Genomic DNA, 14,887 nt, shown 5'->3' with positions numbered 1-14,887 from the left:
GAGGCTCTCATACCATATTAGATTTTTTGAAATATCAGGTAGCATCAAAGACAAAGAAGAGAGAAAAGGCTAGTTGAGAGCAAAAACAGACCTCAGCATTTTCATTCATTAAGTCTGTTGCATAGATTAATGGAGCATATAATAAAGAAAAACAAACTACTGTTTAGCTGACAGTTTTTGCTAGTTGGACCATGATGTGCACCACTACCTATCACAACCTTGTACATGGCAGCGGTTATGTAGCATACATGTAGAGCACAGAAAGTGCTGTAACAGAAAATAAGGTAAAAGGCAAATACTAAGAAATAGAATAAAACTTAATTCTTAAAGCAAGTCACTGCCGTTGAAGACATAAGGTAGATACATTCCAAATTCAATACACACCACCAAGGTTGTCATTCAATGACAATGATGGCCAATTGATCTGGACTTAGCACCACCAGTCTGATCCTGCCGCTGTTGAGCAGAATTCCTCAGAACCCCTATTGCCTGTGCAACCATGGATGTTAAAGCTACTGGGGATTCTAGCAAGTGCAAAATCTCAGTCCGACCCAACTCCAGAAGCATTCCTGTTACTTTAGCTGCTGCAGCAGGCTCCAGTTTTTCAACAAGCGGATAGAGTCTCTCCCCCAGGATTGTTCTCTCCTGATCTGGAGTTGCATTCGCAAGTGCCGAGCGCAACAATGTCCTCATCGAAATTGGCCGACGAGATGTTGACCCTCCACGCCTTGCCTTGCCTGTACCAACAGCAGTTCCCTGTAATATTTTTCATCAATTGAAGAGTTTGTATTGAGACTTTGCCAATTCTTTATTTACACTTTAAATAAAAAATAAAATTGGCCAATTATTAAAGTAAAAGACGAAGTTAAACACACAACAAATTGGGTTTACAACTTAACAGATTAAATAGAACAATCAAACATGAGCAGGAATAAGAAGAATGGAGAAGAAAAGAAAAAAAACAAAACAAAAATTGCAGGCAATATTGCCTCTCTGCACGTACCAAAGGCGTACAAGCAGCACTAATCAAAACCTCCATTGCCTCTGCAACCCTGGATTTCAAAGCTTCCGGAGATTCTAGCAGGTGCAGAACCTCAGTCCGATCCAGCTCCAGAAGCATCCCTGTTACTCTAGCTGCTGCAGCAGGCTCCAGGTTTTGGACGAGCGGATGGAGTCTCTCCCCCAGCACGGTTCTCACCTGATCTGGTGTTGCAGTCGCAAGTGCCAAGCCCAAGGCCATTGTTGAAATTGACCCACCACGCCTTGCCATGCCTCCTCCTCCACCAACCTGATCAGTTCTCTGAAATATTTTTCATACATGCAATCATTCATCCAAGACTTGTTCAGGAACAGAAATTTGCATTCTTAAATTCACTAATCAATAACAAAAACTCTTAATCATTGCTAATGATTATGTTGGGAAGACAAGCCAAAGATTCATTTTCAGTTATCAGAAACACAATTTTTCACCTCAATCAAACACAAATTCCCATCAAGTTTTCCCAATAATTAAAACAATATAAATATCTTAAATCAACTAAATTTCAGACTCAATAACAATAGGATTGATTGAGTTTTGTACTGAATAGGCATGGAAATTGGTTTACCTTTACTAAGAACATATGAGACAAACCCTTAACTATGGTAAACCAGCAATCAAATATTATAGTAATAGAAAAACGTAAAGAAAACAACATATACTGAATTTACAGCAAATAGGAATTAAGCATAATAAAGCAAAATACGGCAGGGAATTCATTGTAGTCTCTTCATGTACCAATGGCTTATGAAACAGTAGAAATACCTTGCAATCTATTCCTTTGGTACACCGAGGCAGGCACCTGTGTAAATTTATAGTGTTAAGAGATTGGTAAGTGCATAAGGTAATATGTATAATTTCTAAATATGAATGGTTGACTCTAAACTGAATTAAGAGTAAAAATCCAATTTGGATATTTGATTTATGGTAGGTACATGTATTTTTTGTTAAAAAAATCGGATTCGAATCTGTCTTTTCTAAATAAAAAATAAAATAAATAAATTACCAACAATAGTCATTTAGTACTATATATGTCAAAAATTTCTTAAAGTAAGAGAACAGAATCAATGCAAATTATATAATTATTGTATTGTTTCGGCTAAATACTCAGATAAGCCCTCGAACTATACCAAGAAAGCCAATTTAACTTCTATCTTTTTATTACGTTCAAATAAGTCCTAGAACTCTAATTTTGGGTCAAATAAGCCCCTTTCACAAACTGTTGGCTAACTTCTATTATTCAACGATACAATCAGCAATTTTTGATGTCACATTAATTGCCATGTGGCATGTTAACATGTTACCTTGATGACGTCAATGTCACGCGGCAGATGATGTGGCATAACAAACTACTAACTACGAATTGAGTTTTTTCTTTTTACTCATCTAAATGTCCAAAAATTATTGGTTAGGGATTTGAAATAAAAAATTAATAAAAAAAAACCTTCTTCAAACTAAAAACCATTATTTCTTAACTAATACCATCTTCTTAATTAAAGCCCTCATTTCTATAAAAAAAAAAAGCCTTAATCTAACTTTTCCAGTTCGATTGAAGCCATTGTTGCTTGACTAAAAGTTGGTGTAGAGAAATCCGAAAATACCCAAACACGATTTTGAGAAGAGGAAGAGTCAAGGTAGGACACAAAACCTGAATCTAATTGCATAAGACAACCATGTACTCAAATAGCCTAAACCAATCAATATTCACAAACAAATATTCACCTTTTTTCAACATCCCCTAAACCCAACCTACCTTATAATAAAAATGTCCTTTTCCTGTTTGTAATTCTTATTCCTCTTCTACAATCGTTTTTTGGGTATTACTCTTGAATTTTCAGGATCTATTATCATTCGTAAATAAAATTGAACACCATCAAATTTCCCTTACAAATTCTAGTAAAGAAAAGAGAAATTTTTGACTTTTTTTTTTTTAATTAGGGAACAACATTGTGTGTCTTTGCTAGTTTCAGTATTATTAACATTGTGTATCCTACCTTGACTCTTCCTCTTCTCAAAATTGTATTTGGGTATTCTTAGATTTCTCTACATTAACTTTCAATAGAGCAAAAATGGCTTTAAAGTTGGATTAGGTTTGTTTTTTGTTAGGAAGGATGGCTTCAATTAAGATGGTAATCAGTTTGAAACAATTAGTTTTTTTTTTAAAATTTTATGTTTTAAATTCCTAACCAATAATTTTTGGACATTTGGATGGATAAAAAGGAAGAAAACCCAATTCTTAGTCAACAATTTTTGATACTACGCCATTTGCCATGTGGCATTGACATCATCAAGATGACATGTCAATAGCCACGTGGCAAATGATGTGGCATTGAAATTTGCTGACTATACCGTTGACTACCTTTTGTTAGTCAATGGTTAGTGAAAAGGGTTTATTTAATTCAAAATAAAAGTTTAAGGACTTATTTGAATACAATAAAAGGACAAAGGTTAATTGACTTTCTTGATATAGTTCAGGGATTTATTTGTGTATTTAGCCTATTGTTTTCAAATTGTAAAAGTTTTTTTTCTTTAATAGTCTATCATCCATTCATGCCAGTAAGATAGTTAAAATGGTCTATCTATTTTAGAGATTCTATCCTTGCATTCCCAAAAGGATCATAAAATGTTTATTGTAAATTTATAAATGATGGAAAGAAGATATTATGTCCCAAAAACAACCATTCAATGTGTATTACAAAGATAGATGGAAAATATCTGAAATAAATAAAATTTTGGAATAAAAATTAAATTTAAATTTAAAATGTAAATTAATTATGGGATACGTGTCAATTTTTTAGATTATCTACGCCAAAAAAATAGGTTATCCATGGAGGACTATTTCTTTTTACTTCAAAATTTGTCTTTTTATATATTGATATTAAATTAGATTAGATTAAATTAAATTTATAATCTATGTATGTATATTGATAATTTGATAACTCAATTTTTTTCTCTTTAAATTTTTATTAAGTAATTAATGTTGCAATATGTTGGACACTTTCAACAAATAATGAGTGTGGGCATAATCCCCTTGTGGGAAAAGGAAAAGAAACAAGAGTCCTTTAAATAAAGGGGAGAGTAAGTTCAAAGTAATTGGATTAATGTGAGTTGAATTGTAAGATGGATCATGGATGGGCTTTTTAGGCCTTGGTTGGTCTTGAAATTAATTAAATTAATAATATTTAATTTATTATAATGGCAACATGTGCACATTTTGGTAATTAAATAATAATTTTATTTTTTTTAAATTGCGAACAAATGTGTCAACCAATAATTATGACTATTAAAAACAAATAGTTATGTTTGTTTAAACATCAATAATCATATTTGTTAGAAAACCAACAGTTATGATTGTTGGAAATAAGACAGTTGTTTTGTATGAAATAGACACAACTATGTTCGTTGGGAAGAATCATTTCTTTTATATCATTTTGCAACAGAATATCATACACAAGTTTAGGTAATCTTGCCATATGCTATTGGATGCGTAGTGGATTAACTTTGTGAGTGCGTAATGCAGTCAATCATTAAGCTTCATTGTATTTTCGAAATTTATCGCATGCAACCCTTTTGCGTATAATCAGTGGGGGCGAATAAAGCTTTAAGGATAGTGATATTGTTATACGCCTTAAAGTCATTTCAATATTTTCAATTTTATGTTTTTTTGAAAAATATGTAATTTTATTACTATTGCCAAGCTAATAAGAGCGTTGGACTTGTTTACAAAATAATGTAAAAGAGAAGAAATACATCAAATGTATCTAAACATTTGGCTCATTGGTTGGTGCATGATCCTCTTGACTAAAAAGTAAGATTTGGATCCCTTTTCCCCCAATTAAAAACAATACTTCAAATTTTAAAAACCTATAAGTACTATTGGATAAGTATGAGATGTCCAGTCCATGTCTGCTTATTTGTCCATTATTAAAATGTCCAAATATACATATAAATATTTTCTTGATCACATTATCATGTTGAGCATTATTCGAATTCCATTTGGGGTAATTAATGCAAGATTATGTTAATTCCCATTATGTCTGAATTAGAGCCATATATGTTTAACATGTCCTGAACCAAAACAATTCTGCATTGATTCAAACTGTCATACACATTTAAAACTCTCGTGTCTTGCCCTGCTTCAAACTCCATTTCTTTTTGAATTGTCACCTTAAGTTATAACCCAACTCAAACTCTAACATCCTACTTACCCTATCCACATAGAACAGCTAAGTCAAATTAAAATTCAAGTTCTTGAATCTTATTCCGGTTATATGCCTGCATACTCATCATCTCTATCCATTATAGCAAATAAATCATGTTTTCTTGCTACGCCTTCCTTAGCTAATTTATCTACTTCACTGTTTCCATCCCTCAAAATATGTGTTACTTGCCAATGTGGTACGTCTTTCTATAGACCTTTAATTTGAATCCAGAATTGCCTTAATCTCCAGGGAGCTTCAATTGGGTTATTCACCTACTTTACTATGTTTGTCGAATCACTTTCTACCCAAATCATTACGGATGATGGCTAAAGGCATGTAAAGGAGTCTAGGAGGAAAAATTGTATTTACAAAAAAGTGCTAGTTGAGAAGGAATTGGATAAATCCATGGCAAACGAGGGAAGAAAAAAGAAAAGGCTATTGAATATCAAAAAGTGTTGCAAAAAAATATGATGTAGTTGCCGATCATTAAGGATAATCACAAACCTTTATCCCAAAATCAGATTGGGAGTGCTTGGGAAAAAGTGTGATTGGTTATGTTTGGAAAAATGATGATTTAATTTATATTGAATCGCAATTGAAGGAAAATGGTTTTATGGTTCCAGTAAAGGCAGTTGGGAGCTTGAGATGTCCCAATTGCCTTTAAGTATTGTATGGCTGAATGTGGGATGCCCAACCCATGTTTGCTTATTTGTCCATCATTAAAATGTCCAAATATACATAAAAATATTTTCCTGATCCCATTATCACGTTAAGCATTGTCCGAATTCCATTTGGGGTAGTTAATGCAAGATTATGTTCATTCCCATTATGTCCGAATTAGAGCCATACATGTTTAATGTGTCCTGAACCAAAACAATTCTGCACTGATTCAAACTGTCCAACACATTTGAGACTCTCGTGTCTTGACTTCGCTTCTTTTTGAATTGTCATCTTGAGTTATAACCCAACTAAAACTCTAACATCCTACTTACCCCATCCACATCGAACAACTAAGTTAGTTTAAAATTCAACTTCTTGAATCTTATTCCTTTTATATGGCTGCATACTCGTAATCTCTATTCATTATGGCAGATAAATCATGTTCTTTTGATATGCCTTCCTTGGCTAATTTATCTGCTTCAATGTTTGCATCCATCAAAATATTTGTTACTTGCCAATGTGGTATGTCCTTATGTAAACCCTTAATTTGAATTAAGAATTTCCTTAATCTTCAGGGAGCTTCAATTGGGTTATTCACCCACTTTACTGCATTTATCGAATCACTTGGAATACTGATTTCCTATAATATCAGTGGATATTCTGAAAGCACCCTCGATAGCTAAAATTTCAACAAGATTGGAATCCTTTTCACTTATTGCTCTTGAGAATTTTAAAAGCACACTACCATCATGATTTTTCAATACGTCAACAATTCCGAATGGTCCAAGATTTCCCACTGATGCTCCATCAACATTGAATTTCACCTAACTTATTTATGAGTCTTGCTACACTACAAATGCCTTCTTGATAAGCTTTTTGCATCATACAACTAAACATTTCAACCACCAAGTTAAATTGGAAAAGAGATAATAGGCACCATTGTCTCAATTCCTTTTCTAATTTAACAAGCTTTATAGGTGATCCATTCACTAATACTAAAACAGAAGCAGTATTAACACACTCCATAACCCATTTGATCCACCTAATTCCAAAACCCATCTTTCTCAAAGTAAATTCCAGAAACTTGCAACAAATATTATTATACGCTTTTTCAAAGTCAATTTTTAGCATTAGTCCCCCCACTTGGCTTTTCACCATTGAGTCCACAACTTCATTTGCAATCAAAATTGAATCTAGTAATTGTCTACCAGCTATGAAAGAAAATTAAAAACATCCAATTACCTCACCGATTACCTTCCGAAGACGATTAAAAAGTACTTTAGCCATAATCTTGTATATGCTACCCATTAAACTAATTAGTCAATATTCTCCAATTACAGTAAGGTTCTTCTTTTTTAGAATCAAAATAACAAAGCTTTCACTCACCCCATGCCTAAGACAACCCATATTATAGAACTTGGACATAAATTTCTTTACATTCTTTCTTATTACTCCCCACTGACTTTTGAAAAAATTATAGTTGAACCCATCTAGTCCAAGTGTCTTATTCCCATTTGAATCTCTAATAACTCCTCATATCTCTTCATCAGTTAATGGCAATTCTAACTCATCACAAGATTCCTGTTTCAAATTTTGCACCTCCAACCTCATGTCTGCTAGTTTCTTAACTTGCCTTACCGAATACAGTTTTTGAAAGTGTTTTATAACTTTTTTTCTAATTATATTCAACTTATCAATTTGCTAATTGTTTATTATGATACTTACCATCTGATTGGATCTCCTCCTTGCAGATGCCATCACATGAAAGTATCATGTATTTTGGTCTCCCTTTATCACCCACTTGGTATGGGACTGTTGTTTCGATTTATGTTCCTCCATTCTATACAAAGACGAGAGTTCTATAAATTTTTTCATAACATCTTCCCTACAACCAAATTCATCACCCAAATTTTGCCATTGCATTTCCAAATTCTAAATTTCACATTCCAATATTTCAATTTGGTGAGGAATTGCACCATGCTGCCTTTCATTCAATTGTTTTATTTTTAACCTCAAATTCTTTAGACATCTCTACACAACAAGACTTTTCTGGGTTCCAACCGCCTTTAACTCTTGCTTTTTTTTTACTAATTCATGAAAAGATTTGTTTTTAAGCCAAAAATTAAAAATTCTGAAAGGCTTTAGCCCCAATCACAAGCCTTAACCCCCAATAAAACAGGATTATGGTCAAAAATAGAGTTGGGTAAACAAGATTGTACCATATTTTGTAGCTTGCTAACCAATCAACATTAATTATAAATCTATCAAGTCTAGAAAAAGATACCTCCTCCCTTCTACTACTCCACGTAAATTTTGCTCTAAACATCGAAAGATCGACCAATCCTGTTGATTGAATAAAATCAATGAACTCATTTACTGATCTGGATATATCACTTCAACCCACTTGTTCTTCTTCATCAATAATTGTATTAAAATCACCCTTAATGCATCACCTAACCCCATACTTTTGCATTTCCTATAATAACGTCTCCCACAATAATCTCCTATTTACCTCATAATTAGGTGCACAAATATTTATGAACTCACATCTATACCACAACCCTCTAATTTGCCCAGTAACCAGAATGTAATTTTTTATTTTGACATATTCCTCCACAGCAAAAAGTTCCTCTCGCCACATCAATGAAAGCCTACCTGAGTTTCCATATGATTCCACACCCAATCCACACACCCGGTTATTCTTCCAAATTGATGCAAATGTATTTTGTAAGATTCACTTCAATTTAGTTTCTTGAATACACACCATGTCCGGTTTAACTTTCTGTAATACCCTCCACACAAATTTCCTTTTTTCCCCTTTACATAATCCTTGCACATTCCACATTAAAATATTCATCATAAAAATGCTAAAACACACACACACACACACACACACACACGTGTGCACACTCTATTATCTATCAGCACCCAGTCTCATTTTCCTCCTGTTCAATATTTGTTACCATCTTAACCACATCAACTTTATTATTGATGAATTCTAGACCTAGTTTCTCAGTCACCATCCATGTTTCCTTTACTTCCCTTCTATATTTGTCTCTTGTATCAATTTTAATACCATTAGCTGAACGAGCTCTACTGCGTAAAACCATCCCCTAACATAATTTTGTACTCTAGAGCTCGATTGTTTCTTACAATGAGGTCAGCCCTTACCACTTTTGATCTCACTATTAACCACAAAATTTTCTTCTAAAATCATATCCCCATCATCACCCTTTATAACCCTTAGGCCATGCATGGAACGATCCAAGTTAGTCTCTAACCAAGTTCTCTTCCATTATCATTTCCATTACTCCCATCTCAGTGTCATTTGATAGGAACTCTTCACACGCACTTTCATCGTGACCATGAGATATTCCTTCTCTTTAGACCATGTACTTGGCTCAATAGTAAGGGGATTAATCGACAATAGCTCCTGCTCATCATTCAAGTTAGACTGTAAGGAGAAGCTATCATCCACATGATCCATATAATTGATGCTCTCATTCAATGTCTGCGTGTCAACATATGGTTTTATTGTAAAATTAACCTACTTCATTACCGAGTTATCATTGTTATTTGGACATTTAAATACATCATAATCTGACTCATTTACCCCATAATCACCATTGACCACGTCATTTAATTCATAAAATTCCCTTAATTGACAATCCACTCCCAATTTTCTATGCATTTTTCCAAGGCACATTAAAGACCACATGTCCGGCTCAAATTCATTGTTTGAATTCTTAACAATAGATTTAAATCCATCTCTATCCATAATCATTGAATTGGACTCATTTGCATCAGCCTTACTCAAATCCTTTGCCAATTTCAAAAATATTCTCTTAGTAAGAACACTAGTAGTGTCCGATTCAAACTCTTTAAGATTTGAATTCAAATTCAAATGAGTTTTAACTGCCTTACATTTCTTAAGAATGACATTGTTTGCCAATTGTGATGTTTCTTCAATCATAACCAAACATCCTTTATTCTCAGTCACCTTCTTATCATTCTTTTGGCTAGATCGGTTAGCAACCACCGCCTGCACCACCGTGGCATGACTAACATAGTTATCACTGCCACACTTTAATCGAGTGAATTTGGAAATTTTTTGGATGTTCTCGACTCTAATTTAGATCAAACCATAATTAAAATTTTTCATGTCAATTATACGTTGATCCATCTTGATAAATTGTCCCCATTTATTATCCAATGCTTCAAACAAATTAGGATGCCACAAATAAATGGAAGCCTCCTCAATTTTTACCCAACAAACTAAATCTTTTCATTCCAATCCTTGATCATAAGGAACCAATTTTGTAAACCATTGATTCAACTAATCAGAGTAATCATTTAATATCACCATAATTTCTTCTCGAGAAGAGAAAGTTATAATAACTCTCAAGCTCCCAACTGCCCTTACTTGAACCACAAAACCCTTTCCCTTATATTGTGATTCAATATGAATTAAATCATCATTTTCTTGGACAAAACGAATCGTACTTTTTCCCAACCACTCCTAGTTTGATTTTGGGATAAAGGTTTGTGATTCCACCTTAATGATCGACGATTGCACTGCATTTTTTTGTAACACTCTTTGATATTTAACAGCTTTTTCTTTTTTCTTTCCCTCATTTTCTATGGATTTATATAGTTCCTTCTCAACTAGCACTTGTTTGTAAGTACGATTCCACCTCCTAGACTTGTCTATATGCCTTTGGCCATCATCTACAATAATTTGGTTTTTGCAATCCGCCTCGTTCACATTAACTCTTCTCCTTACCAGTAACAGACCATCACCTTTAACAATAGACAGATACATTTCTCCTTTAGATTTATACCTCACAAAAGCACAATTAAACCCTTTCTTCCAACCTCTGTTCAGAATGAAGACATCCTCAACAACCCCAAACTGATCAAAAGCTTCTTTTTATGTCTACCCTTGATGTACCTATTAAAATATTACTTATAAAAACTAAACAAAGACTGTCTCCACCTTTGAAACTTAGAATTCTCATGAAACCTTGAGCCCTAAAACCCTTGTCGTCCATTACTCATTATTGATCCTTCTCATCCATGCTTACTAGCAAAAAAATCTCTTTCTTTCTCTCACCCTCTCTCTCATCATTTTTTTTTTCAAATTTTCAGTTTTGTGTTCTAACTAACATAATATTATCAAATTTTTACTTGTTTAGCATTCGAGCATTAATTTGACTCAGTAGTTTATGCATGATTTTCATGTTTAAAGATAAAGGTTTGAATAGCTTTTTCCCCAATTGGAAAAAAAATTACTTGTTTAATTCTATTTTTGTGTTGTTCTCTATCTGACTTAATCATAGCCACCCTTGTTCTTCTCTATTTTTTCCCAAAACTTCTTGTTGATTTCTCAGCAAGTGCACGTATCATTAATAAGTAATATCGTAGAAAGTAAAAGTCATTTCCATGGAGAATTGAATTAATTATTAATGTTAACTATTAATATTAACACACCTTAATCTTATTCAAACAACATAATTATTAAAAAAAAATTAAAACTAATGACTAAAACTAATCTAAAATCTATAAACAAAATTACTTTATTAAATTTGAGTGACTACCAGATCTAAGATTATGATGTCCTTCTGTATTTCATCTAATTATTCTCTCTCTCTCTCTCTCTCTTAACTTAGTTTAATAGATTAAGTTGTTAACTTAAAGTCCTAATTTATTTACAAGTCTCTGTCGAGTTTCTTATAAAAATATCTCTCATAATTAACTTATAATATACTTATGCAAATTAAATTGAAGAAAGATTTATTAAGTTTGTGCTCTAATCTTGGTTACATATGGCTTATAGATGTATGTCTACCCTATATGCAAATCAAACCACCTAATCAACTAAGCATATTTTGATCATAAGCTATTCTATTCAAAGTTTACCTAAATCTCTTTCGTCAAAGTTTAACTTATTAGATTTCTAAATCAATTTAATTGGTGATCAGGGAATTAGAAGTATTAAAAACAAAATAAAATAAACAACTTAAACTATCAAATATAAGCAAAAGAGAGATAAATAAATCAGACTACGTATTGAGTTCAATCATAATCTTAGATATATAATTTAGTTACCTATTAAGCCATATATCATCATCAAATAAAGTTTAATCATAAAAAACAAAAACCAAGAAAATAAAGAATAACAAAAAGATAAAGAACTTCAAGATTTGAAATCTTTATCTCCCAATCTTCTTGAGTCCCTCGATTTCTTCTCAACTTCAATGGGACTTATCTTTCAATGATTTTGTGGCTTGAATCTTAGCTCTAAATTTGGTGTTTCGTTTTTTTTTTTTTTGAAGTATTCTGAAGAGTTGTTTTTATAAGGCTTTGAAATTAGGCTAAGTTCGGTGAAGAAAGAAGTCAATTTCAATCGAGATTTCCTCATTAGACTGCTCGAGTTACGGCCTCCACCATTAATTCTCAAAAATTATAATTGCTTTAAGACTATTATGGTGCTTCAATTTCAACAAGATTTTTGACTATCTTCTAAGCCGAACTGGGTGAAGTAGTAAATATTAAAGTTCTAACTTTTTCTCTTAGCTTACTAATGGTATAAAAATAATCTCATTTAGAGTTCTGAAGAAACAGTTATGGCCAAAATATCAAGACATGTGTAGTGGAAGTATACACCTTGAAATTGCTCTCTTTCTTCCTTTAAAAGTCTTCCTTTATTAAACATTTACAAAAGTACAAATAAATTAATAACAATCTCTCTTAATTACATTAACACCAAATTAAACATAAAATTAACTAAGATTAAATTGACTCACCTAATTTAATTAACTTAAAATAATTTGAATAAAATTGACTAATTTCTATACATTGCCACAAGAACTAAGCTAAACTACTATCAAAATTAAGTCCAAATAACTCTATATCAAAGAGTTATCATAAAACTACCCCATGTTTGGGAGCAAATGAACCATAATTAACAACCCTTATCTTTTTTTTATATTAGGCAAATAAAAACCCTAATTAAAAGCAAATATGAGATTCTCTTAAGAATATCTATATAGCTATGTACTTTAGTCCATCTAATCTCAAGACTAATTTTTTACTTGAAATTTCTATTAATTTAATTATAATTTTTTCAATTAATTAAAAAAAAAAGATTATCCCATATCCACAAATTTCTTGCTTGGGCTAAGACTATAATACAATGGATCTCCAAAAGGACCAAAACCATAAAAATTTGGGTCAAGTTTGATGATCCACTATGTAGGCAACAACTTGGACCTTGTAATGGTGCCTATACATAACTTGGGCCAGTTATATGCTAAGTGAGGACTGAGGGATAATTTATTCACCTCATAAAATTCCACCTATTGCCCAATATTCAAATTCAACATCTTCAATGAACCTTCCAGTCCCATTTTTAGGCATATGCTAACTTGTTGATTTGTTTATACTTTTTTATATATTAAGTATAGTAAATATGTCCTATATATTAAAAAGTCATCTAGTTATGATTGTAATTTCTTACTCACAATCGTAATCTTGTTAGAAAAGAAATCTTTTCAAACGGGGAGTAGCTTACCAAGAATATTCCCCTTTGCAACCTTTCTTCTTTTATTATATTTTTGACAAAGAAAGATACAAAATGTGCATATAATTGTTTGATGTCTTTTACTTAAAGTTAGATTTGAATCTTCTTTTTTATTAAAAAAATTGTGTGGATACTAATTCAGATACCCCATTGAGCCAACGTCAGGATAAAAAATCTTCTATTTTGCTTGTGATGCTTAGGGAACAAACTTGATGAGCTCCATTATATCTGAGTTCTTTGAATAGTCAAGTTTCAAGTCGTACATATATTCAACCAGAATTAATGGTTTGGCCCCTACCAATTTGAACTTCCATTACTCCTTCAACAGAAAACTAGAAAGCTTTCTGATCACAATCTTTAGATCAAAGTGACATTAATGAGATATGAAGACTTGATGTTTCAATTAATAATGATGTCTATGAAGACAAGATTATCATTAAAGTAGCAATCTATACAAATTTAGAACTCTTTGAAAAAAATATCATCAACATACTTGCGTGATTAAATTTTCGAACTTTATTTTTTATATTAATGAGTAAACTAAACATCGGTGTCAATTGGCAAAAAGAATCAAGGAAATGTTTATTGGTCATAAAACATCATTGGATTAGTGACCCAACAGTTGTATAAACGAGAAATGATTGCATGCTTCTATCAAAGAAAAAGTGGGGGAAAAAAAATTTATGGCATCACCAACCCGTTTTGCTTATGGTCCAAGGAGTAGGTAAATTGTCATAAAAGGGTGCAGGGTTCTCCTTTTTGGGTGCATAAAATATTAGTTTTGGGTTCCAGTTGTTTGCTGGCCACAATTGCCTTTGATCTTTCAGATTGTCATGTACCCAAAAACGAGAATAAAATAATAGTACGGCTTGATTTTTCAAGCTTTTTGCTACTTGTATGTTACCCTTAGATAAATCCACAAACAATTATGTAATGACAAGGATTTTCCCTCAGTGAAATGCCAACAGCAAGGGCCGAGTGTAGCCTGGAAGGTGGATTGGATCCAAAAGCTTGATAATGAGTAGTTGGTGATTGATCATAATGTAGCATTGATGGGACTCTCACACGTAGCTTCTGCATGTGCAGCCATTGCTTTCTTTTTGGCCATTTGAGGGGCGCTTACAGTAGTAGTTATCACATTGTACTTGATGATCCATTGAATACAAAAAGGAAAATTGGGAGTGAAATAAACGTCACTGATATTATGTTAACTTAATAATTTTTAATTATGGGCATATTTTAATTTATTAAATTTACATTTACTACAATAAAAAAATGTTGGAAATGATTTGACTGTCAAGAAAGAAAGATATTAAAAATAATTAACAATCAAACCGTTTGTCGTCTGATTTTCTCTATACACCATTTATAAGTCGTTGAATTGTTTCATTACCGAGCTAAATA

At 32.4% G+C, this 14,887-nt stretch overlaps 1 protein-coding gene across 1 annotated transcript; it reads right to left on the bottom strand.

Annotated features, from left to right (window-relative positions):
* Nucleotides 1-120: 120 nt before the first annotated feature.
* MPC (maternally expressed pab C-terminal) lies at nt 121-1,296 on the bottom strand. The gene is made up of 2 exons (XM_007011155.3): nt 1,004-1,296; nt 121-756 (listed from the first exon to the last, which is right to left on the bottom strand). Exons 1-2 carry the CDS (start codon nt 1,268-1,270, stop codon nt 400-402), a joined length of 624 nt encoding a protein of 207 aa, XP_007011217.3. The 5' UTR covers nt 1,271-1,296; the 3' UTR covers nt 121-399.
* Nucleotides 1,297-14,887: the final 13,591 nt, after the last annotated feature.

This window comes from Theobroma cacao, chromosome 10, assembly GCF_053813885.1.
Source record: "Theobroma cacao isolate CCN51 chromosome 10, ASM5381388v1, whole genome shotgun sequence".
Classification (NCBI taxonomy): domain Eukaryota; kingdom Viridiplantae; phylum Streptophyta; class Magnoliopsida; order Malvales; family Malvaceae; genus Theobroma; species Theobroma cacao.
This window is presented reverse-complemented; position numbering and strand designations above follow the sequence as displayed.

Excerpts from the sequence above, each read along its gene's own strand:
- MPC (XM_007011155.3), bottom strand. The coding sequence starts at position 1,270 with ATGGCAAGGCGTGGTGGGTCAATTTCAACAATGGCCTTGGGCTTGGCA. Across the intron at positions 757-1,003 it reads GTGCTGCTTGTACGCCTTTG|GGAACTGCTGTTGGTACAGG; the intron begins GTACGTGCAGAG and ends AAAATATTACAG.